This window comes from Mauremys mutica, chromosome 3 (genome assembly GCF_020497125.1).
Source record: "Mauremys mutica isolate MM-2020 ecotype Southern chromosome 3, ASM2049712v1, whole genome shotgun sequence".
Taxonomy (NCBI): Eukaryota; Metazoa; Chordata; order Testudines; family Geoemydidae; genus Mauremys; species Mauremys mutica.
Genome location: NC_059074.1, coordinates 157,210,678 through 157,229,754, shown reverse-complemented (window position 1 = coordinate 157,229,754; position 19,077 = coordinate 157,210,678). Strand labels below are relative to the sequence as shown.

At 41.7% G+C, this 19,077-nt stretch overlaps 1 protein-coding gene across 3 annotated transcripts in view; it reads right to left on the bottom strand.

The window, feature by feature from the left end:
- The window catches only part of LIN9 (lin-9 DREAM MuvB core complex component), a 67,810-nt gene that overhangs the window by 38,499 nt on the left and 10,234 nt on the right, over positions 1-19,077 (bottom strand). For 2 of the 3 annotated variants that reach the window (XM_045008542.1, XR_006577706.1), the window contains exons 2-4: positions 9,340-9,372; positions 6,155-6,249; positions 786-890 (exon numbers count right to left, since the gene is read on the bottom strand). In XM_045008542.1, the coding sequence (XP_044864477.1) occupies positions 786-890; positions 6,155-6,249; positions 9,340-9,372 (233 nt within the window). Of the gene's footprint in view, positions 1-785; positions 891-6,154; positions 6,250-9,017; positions 9,127-9,339; positions 9,373-19,077 lie in introns of all 3 variants that reach the window. The other variant, XM_045008543.1, reaches the window with a different exon arrangement.

The window sequence follows — 19,077 nt, the reverse complement described above, 5'->3', positions numbered from 1 at the left end:
CTACACTAGGCTTTTTTGTGAAAATTTCCCACCAGCAGTTCAGCTCCAGTGGTGGTGGTACTCATATGGACAGGACTCCAGGTAATCCCTGATATTTTAAGGTTAATCTAACTTTTCTCCATGCATGGCTACATGAACATAATTGTTCACTCAAACTGAACCAGAAATTTTAATGAAATAAGCATAATATAGACAAGGCCTCCTTGAGCACAGTTTCTGAATAAGTTTTTAATAACTGATAACCATGCTTGGTGTGGACACAAACCATGTTAGGTTGTGTCTGAAAACTGTTTTACAAGCTATAGTAAGGACAAGACGTTAGGTCCCATCTACACTACAAGAACTATGTTTCAATAGGCAGTTCAGTGGCAACATAAGGTGCCTGCAGCTCCTGGTGGTATTTTTTTTTAACCTCATGGCAGCTCCTACATTGCTGGGTCCATTTAGTCAGTGTTCTCCACTCTGCCTGATACAGTAAAGAGTGCTAATAGGATGAGTGTTCCAATAGTTCTGCCTGTGCTTAGGTATGGTGGAGCACCAGTCATCATTTTCCCCGACAGACTCAATGGTACAGGATCAGCATGAACAGAGCTGTTTCAGTGAGGGACCTACTTCTGGGTAGGAAAAGGGATGTATTAATCTATTTTGAGCCACAGCCTTTACCTAGGAATAGGTCCCCCCAACCAAAATTCATAAACTTATGACGTAAATTGAGAAGAAAACACAATTTATTTTAAAGGCTTGCTTTCCTTTCTGGTAATTGTCTCAGCATAACACATACATACCTGTGGAACCATTGCAATCTTCTGATTTCTTTTGGGGGACCTTGTATTTAACTGTCTGTCTTCTTCTTCACAAAAGAGACGACTCCGTTTTGAATTTCTGAAGGCCTATATATATCAAAATTAGGAAGCAATTACATGAAAAAGCTCATTTCTTTCTTTGATATACAGAACCCATAATAATACAAATATAATCTATTTTCCTTTGCTATCTAGATACCTTGGACACTTTAAGTGCCTCATAACACAGTTATGGTCAAAGATCCATTCATTTAATTATTTCTTTGTTTATAAAATGTCTTTTAAACAGCTTGCCCTTGACTTAAAAATAAAAAGAAAGGGCTTTCAAACAATCTATTTATTGATTTTGATAAATTCTCATTAAAAAGCCAAGCTGGATAGAACAGTTACTTACAGAAATAAATTCATCTACTAGTATTTTTAACATGTGCTGCTGCCCAGCACTGTAATGGATGTGTCTGTGTGTAATGGACATTACTGTATGTAATGTCATCCATAATGGTGTCACACATTAGATTATTACAAAATACTTCATGATGTTGTTTCAAGGATCACTTGTGTATCAAAATATTTTGATAATTTTTAAAACTCCTACCATAAAAACTTCCCTCACACCCTAAAATGCTAAGAAACTGAGGAAATTGAACCATCATACACAATGTTCAAATTATGTAAAGATCTAACATAAGAGAGGAAGGAATTTCAAATTTAAGGCTGTTCAATGCTAACTGTAACCCTTTACTGTGCTAAGATACTACAGTTGCAATAAAATTAGTGGAGGTTGCTGAAAAAAAAGTAGAAAATCATATATTGCAAATTTGTGGCATGAAGTTTTCAAACACTTAAATTTTAGTTATTTCTTAAGAAAATTTCTTCATATGTCAAAGAAAATTGTCCTAACTGAAGACTGAATGACAAATTGCAGCTCACTCTTGCACGGGAGTGATGAGTGCAAAGAGCTTCCTTCTCACACATCTGGTGACCCAATGCAGGAGCCAGTCCCTGCACTCTGCCTAGCACAGGGACTTAACCCGGCTAGCTTCTCCTAGAATGCAAACTACTTACAGAGGAAGAGATTGAGCTGGATTCAGATGTCACTGATTTCCTTGGTTTTCTGACACCCTGTGCCAGATAAAGAGAGAGGCAGAAACTCGAGGGCCAATGGCAGAAAACAAAGGTTAATATAGACCAGATGAAACAACAAATTCCTCCAAGTTTTATAGGGTTGTCAACCCACAAGGATTGTCCTGGAGTCCCCAGGAATTAAAGATGAATCTTTAATTAAAGACTATGTCATGTGATGAAACCTCCAGGAATACATCCAATACAAACTGGCAACACTACTATGCTGAGGCTGTATTCCAGGCCAAGAGAACCTTTCTATCACCACCTTCCTCTAATGCTGCCAAATCTTGCCCCAAGGAGCTGTCCAGGGCGGTAAACTGTTTCCTCAATCCTGAGTGTCTAGAAGCCTGCATCAGAACAGGGTGCTGAATGCTGCGAACTATCATCATGCTTTGCTGATAAAATTGTGCATATTTGAGAAGGATTCTCAAACAGCTTGGATCTGCTTTGCCTACACACTCACGAACTAATAATCGGTACACTCACTCATCGAGAAATTCTGGACACTCTAAAAGAGTCTCGACTCAAGACCCGTGAATCTGACACTCATCTTTCCTGGCTTGTGAAAGAGAGGCACGAGCAACTGAGGCCTCTCATGACTGAATGACTCTGCTGACCATCAGATACTTCTGTCTTGCTGAAGAGAGCTGGCAGGAGTCCAACATAATAAAGTGGTTTGTGTCTTTCCTAAAGGGACACACCCAATGAACTTCCACCACTAGACCTTTCACTTGTGGAGTCCACAAGGATCAATTCTTTCTCCAATCCTATTCAACAAGTACATGCAGCCATCAGGTAAACTGGTCAGATGATACTGTTATGAGTTGGGTGAAACCTTTTATGGGACAATTTAAAACTTCAATGTTAAAATCAATCTGAGATTGAGGAGTGTGAACTCACCCTTCCATTAATATAACTGTAAGGATAAATGAATCACAAGTCCTTACCTAAGGTAAGTTTTGTGAATACAGCCAGGAGTTTTGTGTGAGTAGAGGGCCTTAGCTGAGTAAGTCTGTCTGTGAGTGAGTGAGTGAGTGAGTAGGCAGAACACTGAGGACCAGAGAGCTAGCCTATAGGAGCAGCTGAAAATAGTGTGTGACCCTGAATGAAACCTGGAGAGTGGTTCTTTGGCTCAGAGGTGTTGGCTGACAAGAGTGTCTTTGGTGCTGAGAGCCAAAGAAGCCGTTTCCTGCTATTCGATTCCTTCTGTGTTCAGGGACAAAGGCACATTCTTTGTAAATAAACAAAACTACATCGGAGGCTTTGTCTACACAGCTGCGGTGTGGTCGTAGCTCCAGCACTGGGAGAGAGCTCTCCCAGCACTGTAAAAAAAACACAGTTCCACGAGGCCAGCACTGTAGCACTATCTACATTGCCACTTTACAGTTTTCACACCCCTGAGTGAGGAAAGTTTCAGCACTAAGTGGCAGCGTAGACAAGGCCTAAGAAACACCTATCACCAATTTTTCTTCTTAACTGGAACAACCTAGTATACCCCAAATTTTTGGCTAGCCCTCAGGTCAAAAGGGGTACTAATATTAACTCAAGTGCCAGCAATATGCAGATGACACACCGTTCTATTTATCACCAAGTATGACCATATCACTATCACTAGGGCCCTACCAAATTTATGGTCCATTTTGGTCAATTTCATGGTCATAGGATTTTAAAAATTGTAAATTTCATGATTTCAGCTATATAAATCTGAAATTTCATGGTGTTGTAATGTAAGGATCCTGACCCAAAAAGGAGTTGTGGGGTGGTCAAAGAGGTTATTGTGGGGGGGAGGAGTGGTGTTTGCGGCACTGCTACCCTTACTTCTGCGCTGAGGCAGACGGCAGCACTGCCTTCAGAGCTGGGCAGCTCGAGAGTGGTGGCTGCTGGCCGGGAGCCTGCTCTGAAGGCGGAGCCACTGCCAGCAGCAGCACAGAAGTAAGGATGGCTTGGTATGGTATTGCCACCCTTATTCTGTGTTTCTGCCTGCAGAGCTGGGCCCTCAGTCAGCAGCCGCCATTCTCTGGCCACTCAATTCTGAAGGCAGCAGCACAGAAGTAAGGGTGGCATGGTATGGTATGGCAGAGCGCTGTCTTCAGAGCTGGACACCTGGCCAACAGCCACCACTCTCCGGCTGCCCAGCTCTGAAGGCAGTTCAGAAGTAAGGGGGGCAATACCGTGACCCCCCCCCCTCTAAAATAATCTTGTGACCCCCCTGCAACTCCCTTTTGGGTCAGGACCCCCAATTTGAGAAATGCTGGTCTCCCCTATGAAATCTGTATAGGATAGGGTAAAAGCACACAAAAGACCAGATTTCACAGGGGGAGACTGGATTTCACGGTCCATGACGCATTTTTCATGGCCGTGAATTTGGTAACTATCACCAAGATGTCCCAGTGCTTGGATGAGATTAGCTAATGGATGAAGAACAGCTGGTTAAAGGTGAACCTGACTGAGACAGAAGTTACGCCGATGGACAGAGGAAAGCATTTAAGAGTTTGCAGCCATAGTGCAGTTTATTTTGGTTGATGGCACCACCCTCCACTGGTTAATTCAGTTAATAGTTTAGGAGTCATCTTTGATTCCTCACTGCTGCTAAGCTCTTGCGTAACAGCATTTGTGAGTAATGCTTTCTACCATCTTTGGTCGGCAAAGAGACTCCATCTCATCCTGGAGGAAGACATGACCTCAATTATTATTGATGCTTCCATCACCTCTCACCTGAACTATGTTGTTGGCAGGAACCCTTCAGTGCTTAGGAAACTGCAACTAGTACAGCACATCTCCTCTGCAACACAGGCTACTGTGAGCACATCAAACCTGTTCTCTGTTTTCTACATTGACCTTCCATAGAATACTGAGTCAAGTTCAAGTCTCAGTCCTTTTCTTCTTAGGTGTTCAAGGGCCTGGATCCAGGATATCTAAAAGTTCACCTGAAGCCCCAGGATGACAATCAGGGTCAACAACTTTGCTCATCTGGTACAATGGTACTTTCCACAATAAGTGCAAAGTTCATCTGTGCAGGAGACACAGCTTCTTTAGGGGCCAGCCTGAGACTGTGGAATGAACTTCCCCTGGAACTAAGGACTATCACAAACCTCATCACTTTCCATTCCAAGAATAAGGTGCATTTTTTGACCTACTATGATGGGGAGAGTGGTATAAGTTTATACATAGAATTGAACAGAATTCCTCCTAACAATACATCACTTCCCTCAAGATAAATGAGCAGTTCACTCATAAAATAAAACAAACAAACAAATAGATAATTTAGTCAGCTAGTTTTTTGTGGTAGTTGTGGAGGAAGTGGTCTTCAGGAGGGAGTTCAGAGAGAAGAGGCTCTGCATACTAGTTCACAAAGGATGTTCTGTGTATATGGGAGAGGGTGCCATGGACAAACAGGGAATCAAGACTGATAACACTGGCAGAATGAACTTTGCCAACTCAGAGGGGTTAGGAGACAATGCTGTACACAACAAAATAAGTAGGTTATGTAGGAAGTTGATGGTGATCACAAGAAGCTTGAACTTGATGCAATGGAAAAGATTTAAAGAGGGCAAGATGTGGTCAGATCAAAAGAAAGGGAAGTCACCTTATAGGCTGCAAAACATTTCATAAAAGCAGTTTTGCTTTTTTGTTTTAAAAAGCAGTTATTTTTAAACTTGTTAAACTTCTCCCAATACACCGCCCCCCATCCCTCCAAATGTTGCAGGAAACTCTGCTTCTATGCATTCATTTTTATTAGAACATTCCCCATAGAATGGCACAATAATGGAAGTGCATTATAGGATTTTCCCACCTTTTCCTAAAGCACCAATAACCCTCCACTGCCAGAGGCAGAATATTAGACTAGGCAGATCAGATGGTCTGATCAGGAGTGGCAATTCTTATGTTCTTTATAGTACAGACACAAACACATTCCATATAAACACTTGTAAAAAGGTAGCAAATAATTAAAAATGGTTCATTAAAACTTGAAACTGGTTACCAATTTAATTTTCGTATTTATTTATTTATAAAACATGCTTTCATTTCACATTAGAGTTGTATAAGCTGCTTTATTCATAAAGGATATTCATTTAGATGATATTCACAAATTGTGAAATAAATACATTTTTAAGCAGATCACTTGATCTGTGACTATGAATGATTGTATGCCGTTACTACATGAACCCTAAACTTAATTGACTTTTTTTTTTTTTATCACAAGCATATAAATATTTACTTCTTACCATTTCTACAGCAGAACCAGCGTTCTTGCTTTTCCAAATAGGCGTTTTCTGTAGTGAACTGTACTTTTCATTCCATGTGCTGGATAAACTTCCCTCTGTCATGAACAGTGACATATTATTAATGCATTTTTAAAATCTAACTATTGTCAAAATGGCAGCAGTATACTCTCAAACACTACTTTAATGATTTTTTTTCCCTTCACTGTTTGTAATGCCTTCTTAAATGGCAATGCTAATGGGTTTAAAACTCCATCATGTTCAGCCAATTATGCTGAATGCCTCCACTAACCAGGCTATGAGACATTCAGAACATTTCTTCCCACCACAATGTTTGTCTCTCATGACGTCCATCTAGCTTCAACTCCATTGTGACACCCATCCTGATAGCTATGTTGCATCTACCACAGAACCACACTGGAATATAAAGCCAGTTTATACAGATAAGTCTTTTTTAAAAAAGACCTTTTAAAAATAGGTCTTACCAAGCTCTGAAAATTTTGGCTCAACAAGTACACCAGTAACAGGAAGGAGAATGAGCCAGGCCCTCTGTTTCCCCACACAGATTGTTGATCATGCATCATTAGTAAAGGAATAGGATTCTGATTCATGCTTCTATCTTCTACCATGTTCCTTAGGGGGCCAAAAATAATCTTCCAAATGTTGGAAATTCTACCTATCTGACACTACAAAACGAGATCCAGGAGTGATACTCCTGCACAGATGGTATCTTTACAGAAAGATGCCTCTCCTTTGTATGTGACTATATTTCCACTATTACCTTGTTTATGCTCAACAATTAGGACAGCATAATAGCTCTTGGAATATAGTTTGTTAACTTTTGAAGCACCATTTAATATACTGTGGGCCTTATATAATGAATGGTGAGGCTATTGTTTTATTACTTACATTTCTATAGGACAGATAGGTGCATTTATTTTTAAAGAAATAACAAAGGCTGGTAAATCACTGATCCTCAGGGATGGCGGGGGGGGAAGCACTATCCCCCAGGACATGCCAGCTGTGGGCCAGCCCCGCTAGCACACAGATCAGCTAGGCTGGGGCAGGAGCCAGGCACACCACCCCTGGGGCAGGTTTGGGGTTTCCTGCTCTGTTGCGTGAGGGCAGAGTATTGACAAAGGGTCAGATCCTCAGCTAGTGTGAATCAGCCTCCCGCAGTGTTTGCTTTGTTGCCTTATCTGGCCCTATATGCCCCTCCGTAGGGCTGGCTGTGTGGGATTCAGCTGGCCCAGTGACAGGGCTGGGCAGCAACTGAGACCAATAGGAGAGAAAGCCAGCGGATCTGGGGGATTAGCTGCCATGGCAGGGCTCCTTCCATGGGAGCTGGCAGCTTCCCTCGGCAGTGGAGGGGTTAATGAGCTGCCAGTCAGGTGCTGATGGCCCCACTGGTGCTGTGCCATGGTGGTCTGTGGTGGCTCAGTGTGGGGCACAGGTGTGCCCGAGGCCAGGCCTCTCCGTCCTGCCACATGCAGCGCGCTGGGCCTGACTTTGAACAAGGGCCCTGCAGGGGCTGCCTTTGCCTGGGCTGTGCTCTCTGCTCCCCTCTGGGGGCTGTGGTGACAGGGAAACACTGCTCATCACTGCTCCGCCCTGGGCTGGTGCCTGCCCTGCCGGGGTCTGGAGCAGGTGTGTGCAGCGCCGGGAGGTGAAAATCACATCAGGCTCTGAAAACCATGAGAGTGGCTGAAAACTGCCAGCTTGGAAATGCTAATGCACAGCTTGTCCCTCTGGGGCTGTGAGCTCACCTGGCTCCAGCTTCACGTCCCAGCCCCCAGGGCTAAAACATATTAAAGTTTGAAATGGAAGCCAGGGTTCTCCAGGATCTCCTGACTCCGGATGGATGGATCTACACTGTTCTCAGTGGTGGCAGATGACAGAACAAGGAGTAATGGTCTCATGTTGCAGTGTGGGAGGTTTAGGTTGGATATTAGGAAAAACTTTTTCACTAGGAGGGTGGTGAAGCACTGAAATAGGTTACCTGGGTGGAATCTCCTTCCTTAGAGATTTTTAAGGCCCGGCTTGACAAAGCCCTGGCTGGGATGATTTAGTTGGGGATTGGTCCTGCTTTGAGCAGGGGGTTGGACTAGATGACCTCCTGAGGTCCCTTCCAACCCTGATATTCTATGATTCTATGATTTAGAATTTAGAGAACATTTCACATCTAATTATAATAATTTTAAGATGGATAAATATTTGGCCTGTAACTAATTGACATTTTCCCTTTAAAGTTAAGCTCTTCCAGAAGATATTTGACTATAGAATTTATTTCTTCCACAGACAGTATTCCAGGAATCCATTTTGAACATGTCAGTGTGAAATTAGTATGCTTAGGCATTCCATTTGCTATAAAATAGCTTTTAATCTATGCTGGGAATAAAATGGTATTAGCAAAATTGTTTTTAAACAGTTTAGAACTTTTTAGGCTATAAACACAATTTGCCCAGCATGACTGCTTACAAAACGTGCTCTAGAAAATGATTTTTGAATGGACATGTGCTGTACAATAAAACTGAGTGATCTAAGTTGCCTGCACCAAAATTTAGACCGTTTAAAACTGGTTCAGTAAACAGGTTTTCTCCCTAATGTAAATGGGGACTTTATAAGACATGACATAACATTTCTGGCACTAGGAAGAGTGGAAGGATTCTAAATGTTGATGCAATATGCATGTATAGAATTTTTCTCCAATGTTAAGATAATATAAGCAATAGCTCTGTTGCGTTGGCCCACTAGTTATTGGTAGAAGACAGTGAGATTACAAATTTCCTTTACAATATAAATTCCATCATAAGTAAAGGTCCCACTGATAATCCTTCTATCTCATCCCCAAGAAAGAAAAAATTACCTCAAATTTCATGTCAGACCTGATGCCTAGGCAGTACTTAAAGTGGAAGCACCTATTTCAGAAATGGCACTCCAAAGGGTCTCATTCTCAAAAGCAGCATCCAAAGAAGCTGCAATATAAGTAGAGTTTGACTAGTGAGTACCAAACTACTCAGTCTACAGATATCTAAAATAAAACAATCAGCATATATTTTATAAAAACTATCTTCATAATTTTCCTTTGGAGAGGCTTTCTGAAACCAGAAACTCTAGTTATGATCTGAAGTCAATTTACATCTCTCATTTATACCACACCTAAAGAATACATTGTATTTATTTCTTACCTTTCAAGCTCACAAGTGCTTTTGCTGAAGAACCTGCAATTTATTAAAAAAAAAAAAGTCCATATACATCGTATTTTTCAAAGTTGTTTCACAACTGGTGCAATAGCTACATATCAATTATATATTTTTCTTCAGAAGCAGGGAACTATTCTGAAATTAACTCCTTAACTACTGAGTGGGTGAATCCAGTATGCTCTTCACAACACAACATGCAGTATTGTGAGGTACGGCTCAGTAAGCATTGAAGACATATATTTAAATTTTAATTATTCCCTTTAGTTTTACATCCACAATGCTCCTTGAACCAAGAGCTATATAAATGAATGTAGCCAACTCTAGGCAAACCTTAAATCTGAAACACACATTTCCATGTGGATGCACATATTTCATACTGTTTTATTTAGAACATGTAAACTTTATTAGAGTGTCACCATTTTGTGGTAGAATTTAGCCTACCAAGGTTCCACGATTAAATTAAAAAAAAAGGGGGGGGATTTCTTTTGCTTTTTCAATCTTGGGGAACAAGCGGGGGGATGATGGGATGGAAAGTTGTCTCTGTGGTGCAATGCTCCCCTCCCAGAGATCCAATAGATTCACAGATTTCAAGGCCCAGAGGGGACTTGATGACCACTTCTACAAATCAGGTCACAGGTCTCAAGTTAAGAACTAAAAAAAAAAAAAAAGACACTCAATTTCTGGTCAACTGTAAAAATTTGTTTTAAGGGGGAGGGATAGCTCAGTGGTTTGAGCATTGGCCTGCTAAACCCAGGGTTGAGAGTTCAATCCTTGAGGGGGCCACTTAGGGATCTGGGGCAAAAATTGGTCCTGCTAGTGAAGGCAGGGGGCTGGACTTGATGACCTTTCAAGGTCCCTTCCAGTTCTAGGAGATTGGTATACCTCCAATTATTACCTTTATTACCTAAGGGACTTGCCCAAAATCACATAGGAATTCTGTGGCAGAGGCAGGGATAGAATTAAATTCTCCAGGGTGGCTTCAACTGCCTTAACCACAAGCTATCCTTTCTGAAATCCCATGCCTCATTAGCTACACACCTTCCAACTTCTTCAACAAATGAGGCAGGGGTTCTAAAGAAAAAACAGTCTCATTCACTACACAAAACCCTGAAAAACTGTTCATCCCATAAACTGAAAGAAGATAGGGTTGATGGAAAAAAAAAAGTGTGATGTGTTCTTGTAATTAAAGATGGTATCTGCAACATTGGCAAAACATGGGTCAGCTCAGGTCTGAACCCTGGCCAATTCACTTGGGTGTTAGTATAGATCAAACGTTAAATGTATAAGTGTGTATTCAGATGTTTAAACTTCATGAAAACTAGTGGAATATTACTTGTATTGTGTTCACTTATCTATATCTTGTTATAATAGAATGGCAAACTTTTACATTGTGTATACCTCTGTAACTAAGGGTATGTCTATACTACGAAATTAGGTCAATTTTATAAAAGTCGATTTTTTAGAAATTAATTGTATACAGTTGATTGTGTCTCCCCACTAAGCGCATTAAGTCGGTGGAGTGCGTCCACAGTACTGAGGCTAGTGTTGACTTTCGGAGCGTTGCACTGTGAGTAGCTATCCCACAGTTCCTGCAGTCTCCACTGCTCATTGGAATTCTGGGTTGAGCTCCCAATGCCTGATGGGGCAAAAACATTGTTCAGAGTGTTTTTGGGTACATATCGTCAGGCCCCCCTCCTTCTCTCCGTGAAAGCAATGGCAAACAATCATTTCTCGCCTTTTTTCCTGGGTTACCTATGCAGACAACATGCCACAGCAATCATGGAGCCTGCTCAGCTCACTGTCACTGTACATCTCCTGCGTGCTGCTGGCAGACGCGGTACTGCATTGCTACACAGCAGCAGCTCCTTGCCCTCGCAGCAGTTGATGGTGCAGTATAACTGCTAGCCGTCGTCTCCTGGATGCTCCTGACAGACCTTGGTGAGGTCGGTCAGGGGCACCTGGACATAAATAGGAGAGACTCCAGGTCATTCTCTTCTTTAAGTTTCGTCTAATGGAGATTCAGTCCTGCCTGGAATATTATGCAAGTTGGAGGCTTCTGCCTCAGGCTGCTCTCCCAGCTGGCAACACTGCGCGGTCGCACCTACCCCAGCCTATCCCTTGCTCCCATGGCTCATGAAGCCTGGACAGTAGTAAGAAGCAGTTCAACTATAAGCTGAGCAAGTGCAGAATGGTGGTAGAATGTGCATTTGGACGTTTACAAGCCCGCTGGTGCTGTTTGCTGACTAGGCTGTTTGCGATTAGAAGAGCACAGCAGGATGCGCTGCGCATCACAGAGGCTTTGAAAACCAGTTTCATGACTGGCCAGGCTTTGGTGTGACAGTTGTGTGTGTTTCTCCTTGATGCAAACCTGCCCCCTTTGTTGATTTTAATTCCCTGTAAGCCAAACCTGTAAGCCATGTCATCAGTCACCCCTCTCTCCGTGACAGCAATGGCAGACAACCACTAGGGACGTTGAAATGCCTATAGTTATCCTTGGGGACCCAGCCTACCCCTTAATGCCATGGCTCATGAAGCCATACACAGGCACCCTGGACAGTAGTCAGGAGCTGTTCAACTATAAGGCTGAGTAAGAGCAGAATGGTGGTAGAATGTGCATTTGGACATTTAAAAGCTGTTTGCCTCTCTGGTTCTTTGGTAGGCTTGCCTGAGCTCCTTAAGTTTCACACGTCACTGCTGCAGGCCTCTGTCCTTCATGCCCTTGGAGATTTTTTCAAATATTTGGGCATTTCATCTTTTGGAATGGAGCTCTGATAGCACGGATTCCTTTACCCATATTGCGATCAGATCCACTACCTCCGGTTTGGCCTATGCTGGAGCTCTTTTGCGATTCTGGGACTCCATGGTCACCTCTGCTTATGAGATCTGCATGGTCACCTCTGAGCTTGCCATGCTGGCCAAACAGGAAATGAAATTCAAAAGTTTGCGGGGCTTTTCCTGTCTACATGGCCAGTGCATCTGAGTTGAGAGTGCTGTCCAGAATGGTCACAATGGAGCACTCTGGGATAGCTCCCGGAGGCCAATACCGTCGAATTGCATCCACACTACCCCAAATTCGACCCAGCAAAGTCGATTTCAGTGCTAATCCACTCGTTGGGGAAGAGTACAGAAATCCATTTTAAGAGCCCTTTAAGTCGACAAAAATGGCTTCGTTGTGTGGATGGGTGCAGGGTTAAATCGATCTAAAGCTGCTAAATTCGACCTAAACTCATAGTGTAGACCAGGGCTAAATAACTCAAAGGAGAAAAATATTTTGGAATGCAAATAAGAACTTCAACATAAAATGCTAATTTCAAAGCAAGTGGTCATTGTGTGTGATGACTGAAGTCAAGGACTCTAAGTGCATTCCTCACTCATTGTCATCAAAGGAAAAGCCCATGTGGGTAATGATACTGCTTGGTTTCTGCGAGAAGCCGCTATAAATTGGATTCATGGAAAGATCCTTTCTCTCTACTTGGATTCTTACAGGGCAGTGTACCAGATGCAAAGCCGAAATCCCCAAACATAATAGGGGGTGGCATAGCTCAGTGGTTTGAGCATTGGCTTGCTAAACCCAGGGTTGTGAGCTCAATCCTTGAGAGGGCCATTTAGGGATCTGGGGCAAACTCAGTACTTGATCCTGCTAGTGAAGGCAGGGGACTGGACTTGATGACTTTTTAAGGAAATCATCTGCAAACACTTGAAAGGTGGTAAGGTGATAGGGAATAGCCAGCATGGATTTGTAAAGAACAAATCATGTCAAACCAATCTGATAGCTTTCTTTGATAGGATAACGAGTCTTGTGGCTAAGGGAGAAGCAGTGGATGTGGTATACCTAGACTTTAGTAAGGCATTTGATACAGTCTTGCATGATATTCTTATCGATAAACTAGGCAAATACAATTTAGATTGAGCTACTATAAGGTGGGTGCATAACTGGCTGGATAACCGTACTCAGAGAGTAGTTATTAATGGTTCCCAATCCTGCTGGAAAGGTATAACAAGTGGGGTTCCACAGGGGTCTGTTTTGGGACCGGCTCTGTTCAATATCTTCATCAACGACTTAGATGTTGGCATAGAAAATACGCTTATTAAGTTTGCAGATGATACCAAACTGGGAGGGATTGCAACTGCTTTGGAGGACAGAGTCATAATTCAAAATGATCTGGACAAATTGGAGAAATGGTCTGAGGTAAACCGGATGAAGTTTAATAAAGACAAATGCAAAGTGCTCCACTTAGGAAGGAACAATCAGTTTCACACATACAGAATGGGAAGAGACTGTCTAGGAAGGAGTACGGCAGTAACGGGATCTAGGGGTTATAGTGGACCACAAGCTAAATATGAGTCAACAGTGTGATGCTGTTGCAAAAAAAGCAAACGTGATTCTGGGATGCATTAACAGGTGTGTTGTGAGCAAGACACGAGAAGCCATTCTTCCGCTCTACTCTGCGCTGGTTAGGCCTCAACTGGAGTATTGTGTCCAGTTCTGGGCACCGCATTTCAAGAAAGATGTGGAGAACTTGGAAAGGGTCCAGAGAAGAGCAACAAGAATGATTAAAGGTCCTGAAAACATGACCTACGAAGGAAGGCTGAAAGAATTGGGTTTGTTTAGTTTGGAAAAGAGAAGACTGAGAGAGGACATGATAGCAGTTTTCAGGTATCTAAAAGGATGTCATCAGGAGGAGGGAGAAAACTTGTTCACCTTAGCCTCTAATGATAGAACGAGAAGCAATGGACTTAAACTGCAGCAAGGGAGATTTAGGTTGAACATTAGGAAAAAGTTCCTAACTGTCAGGGTGGTTAAACACTGGAATAAATTGCCTAGGGAGGTTGTGGAATCTCCATCTCTGGAGATATTTAAGAGTAGGTTAGATAAATGTCTATCAGGGATGGTCTAGACAGTATTTGGTCCTGCCATGAGGGCAGGGGACTGGACTCGATGACCTCTCGAGGTCCCTTTCAGTCGTAGAGTCTATGAATCTATGAAATCCCTTCCAGTTCTAGGAGATAGGTATATCTCCATATATTATAATCTGAGTGCCCCAAAAACACTTTTGGGAAACTGGCAGTTTATTACATCATTGCTACCATTTGGAATTACAAACTGTGATTCACCTGTTAACATATTTTACCTTCTTTAACCTCTCAATAACTCATTTCCTTTTCTTAGCTAATAAACCTATAGTTAGTTTACTATAGAATTGGCTGCCAGCAATTGTCTTTGGTGTAAGATCTGGAGTACCAATTGATCTGGGGTAAGTGACTGGTCCCTTTGGACTGGGAGCAATCTGATGTGGTTCAGTTTTTCATTTATCACAAAGCTCAGTTTGCCTGGGTGGCAGGATAGACTGGAGAATCTAGGGGACTGTCTGTGACTCCACAGTAAGATTGGTATATTGGTCCAGGAGTTCACATTTGTCACTAGTTTGGAGAAATCTAATTATAGAACATATACCAGTTTGGGGGTACCTGTCCTGTTTTTTGACAGTTTGCCTGTGAATTATAAAAACATCAAGATGCATAATTCACCTCTGGAACTCACTAACACAAGAAATCACTGAGGCCAAGAGCTTGCAAGATTTCAAAAGGGATTAGGCATTAATGTGGATGATGAGAAGATACATCATATATAATATTTTTTCAGTAGTGGATATGAATGCTCATACTTCAGGTCCTAAGCCAATCAGATGGATTGATTTAAATTACTTTGAATCATGATTTAAATCAGCAAGCAAGAAACCTTGATCTAATTCAAAATCATCAATTTTAATATTGTTTTGCATTTGTACTTTTGAGTTATTTTCCTAAAGATTTAGATTTTTCACCTAAATATAGCCACTTCCTTTTTTTTTTTTTTGTGGTTATCCAAGAGGTTACGCTATATCTACACATTTATTTAAGTAATTATATACCTTAACATTTATTCAGAGGTTTAATTTACTTTTTTTATTATGTACTTATTTACTAGGTGATAAATCACAAATAAAAAATTAATGTCAAACTCTTGGATGAAAATTGCAAGTCAAGTAATGCACAAAAAAGCATTTTAAATTTGTTTTTCATTAGTTAAATAAAACTATCTTAAATATGCTGGATACATAAAAAAAGGAAGTTTATCAAAACATGTTTTACATTTAAAACTGATGTATTAAACAATAGTGAATTGAAGTGATTGTTTCTGGTCACCATGTTCTTCACAATTTTAAAACTAGTAGATCTCAATCTTTTCAACATTTAGGGCTTGGCTAAACTTGCGAGTTACAGCGCAGTAAAGGAGTCCTGGGCGCACTAGCTCACTACCTGTCCACACTGGCAAGGCACATAGAGCGCTCTGACTCTGCAACTACAGTGCTGCTGGTACTCCACCTCGGCAAGTGGAATAACATTTGCTGCGCCCCCGCTGGAGCGCCGTGGCGCCAGTGTGAATGAGGTGTTGCATTACTGAGCGCTGATCGGCCTCTGGAAACGTCCCATAATCCCCTTATGTCAAGTGGCCACTCTTGTCTTTGTTTTGAGTTGCAGCAGGAATGCGGATATGCCCTGTCAAGGTTCCTTCCCCACTCTGAACTTTAGGGTACAGATGTGGGGGACCTGCATGAGAAGCTCAAAGCTCAATTACCAGCTTAGATCTGGTATTGCTGCCACCACTCACAAGCACCACTTTTCTTCCCTGGGTAGTCTTGAGAGACCTCACCAATTTCCTGGTGAACACAGATCCAAACCCCTTGGATCTTAAAACAAGGAGAAATTAACCATCCCCCCTCCTTTCTCCCACCAACTCCTGGTGGATCCAGATCCAATCCCCTTGGATCTAAAAACAAGGAAAAAATCAATCAAGTATTAAGAAAAAGGCTTTAATTAAAGAAAAGAAAGGTAAAAGAAAACTCTCTGGGAGAGATTAGCATACCAGCTACTCTCACAGACAACAGATTCAAAACACAGAGGATGTTCCCCTGGGCAAAAACTTAGTACACCAATGAAAATACCCAAATACCCAATTTGATTCTACCTCTAATTGCACAAGACAGGTTACAAAGAAATAAACAAACTTATTTATTCCTTTCTAAAACTTACTACTCTGATAAGAGGCTGGTTCCTTGATCTTTTTCACTCCGGCTGAAACTGAAAACTAAACAAAGGAAAAAACCCTCCTTCCTTTTGAAACATCTTGTTCCCCCATTGGTTCCTCTGGTCAGGTGTCAGCTAGGCTAGGTGAACTTCTTAACCCTTTACAGGTAAAAGAGGCATTAATCCTTAACTATCTGTTTATGACATGCCCTTTGAAAGCTCCATTTCTGACAGCCAGCTGCTTATCTGCGCCGAGACAAAGCAACCATTAGCGTGGAATGCTGTGAGCGAGAGAGGCACGGGGGAGGGAAGGAGGGTTTGCTGCTGTCTGAACTTACAAGACAGCATGCTGACATGCTCTCAGTCTCCCAAAAACCCACTCTCCCCCCCCCCCCACATACACACAACGCTCTCCCTGTCACACTCCACCCCACCTCCCCATTTGAAAAGCACATTTCAGTCACTTGCATGCTGGGGTAGCTGCCCATAATGCACCGCTCCCAATGCCGCTGCAAGTGCCGCAATTGTGGCCCCGCCAGTACGCTTGAAGCTGACAGTGTGGACAGACTGCAGCGCTTTCCCTACTGCGCTCTATGAAGGCTGGTTTAACTCAAAGTGCTCTACATCTGCAAGTGTAGCCATGCCTTTAGCTTTTATTTATAGATTGGAAGAGGAAAACAAGTTTTCCTTCTTTTTCAACTCCCAAATGGTATCTTAACATTGAACAACAAATCACAGAACAGAACTAGATGAATAAAATGAAAGAAAGAAAATATTCTCTCTTCATCTGCAGAAGAGGCTACTGCTGTCAAAAGCTGGTTGCATTTCAACAAACTCTGATTACAGATACTTAGCCAGGGATTTCCATCAGTACAGCAGTTTGACTTTTTTGGCCTTAACGTAGATTATTATAATTTCAAATTTAAATTTTAAATATCTTTAAATTAAATACATTTTTCTTTTTAATTTTTTTTAGTTTTTAAATCATCAGTTTTTATTCACCCTACCAACTACTAACAGGGAAGTTAGAAAAAAATTTCCTCTAAGGACTATTCCCTAATAGCCACTATGAAGTTTTTTGAACTTCCTCTGAAACAGTTGGTACACTATCAGAGACCGAATACTAGATTAGATGGACTATTAGTCTGATCCAGCATGGCTCTTCCTATATTCAGGATGGGGCTCATGGGCAGGTCCATTAGTACTGAAGTTAGCGATCTCAGATACCACATGCAGCACCAAGGTTCAGTTTCTAGGTCCAATCTTTTGCTCTCAGCCCAGGAGATCACTTAAGAAGGCTTACAGTGAAGATGATCTGTGAGTAACGTTAATGGGCTCAGAAGGAAACTGGACCATCTTCTATGAAAGAAAGACAGATCTAATGTGGGGTAGGGTCTTTGAGATTCCAAGATGCACACAAAGGACTTGCTTAAAACTACTTCTCCCTCAATCAAAAAGTACAGTTTTGATAGTGATTATCCTTCTCCTCCTCCTTTTGACCTAAAACTGAACTAAGAAGGTTCATAAAGTGAAGACGCTTTGACACAATTTTCTACCTATACCCATGTGAAACAAACTAGTGTATTTGAAGTTTAAATTAAGCCATTTTCACAGCTGGTCCTACATGTTTATTTAAAATAAAAATACTGATGAGTGCTTGTTTAAAAATAGTTTTGGAGGAGCCCTCCTAGTGTTTTAAACTCTCTATCATTTGTAATATCCAACTGAGACTTTGAAAATAAACTTTTTAATATCTACAGCTTTTGTTCTTCCTTGTTAGCAAACCTAGATAACATGCATGCACAATCCAAAAGGGGGACTATAGGATTCAGATGAGGGACAAAAGGATGGAAAGCCTTTCCCCTCTAGGTTGCTATCCTGTTTGAATCCAGCCCTGACCAGCAGTGACATTACAACTTTCAAATAAGTTTGTAATCAATGTCATGGTTGGCTTTAGATGTTTTTTGTCCACATACAACATAGTAATACTCTAGGAGTAACCATGATAACTCTGAGAGTTTCATTCCTGCCAGTGGCCTCAGATGGATCTCTTCCTGTAATTAAGTGGGAATGCTTTTTTCCTCGCATCAGAGATGGGATCCCCTAGTCACATCAGTGCAACTAGTTTGGCTTGTCCTTTCTCCCTGTTCTCTGCGCTGGAGGATAAACCAACGTGCATTGTTCTATGTACTGTTGGTGTCACTCTGTTAGATGTCCTCCAAGTCCTATGCCCTAGTGATTCAAGATGGGATAGCTCCCAGATTTTCCCAGAATGCATGGATACGAACACAGGCAGTGTGGCAGCTATGCACATGCAAACAGGGTTGATACAGTTGTCTTGTGAAAAGCAGTGTACATGAACAAAACTCAACCATGTGTGTTATAAGCAGGTCAAAGAAAGAGTTAGAAAAACATGGTTGTGCTTGTACCGTAGACAGAGGCAAAAGTTATTATAATTTGATGGCTGGAAAGTAATACGTAGCTAGGTGGTATCAGTTCAGTTATTACTGGTATATACTACTGATGGCCATTTCTTCAAACCACCATCACTGTAAATACTAATTATAACCACTTGTGGCTAGCCTCAGTAGAGATACCAAGCCTGAACAGACCTGGAAACTGAACTATGATCTCACCCAAAAGTGGCTGAGGAAC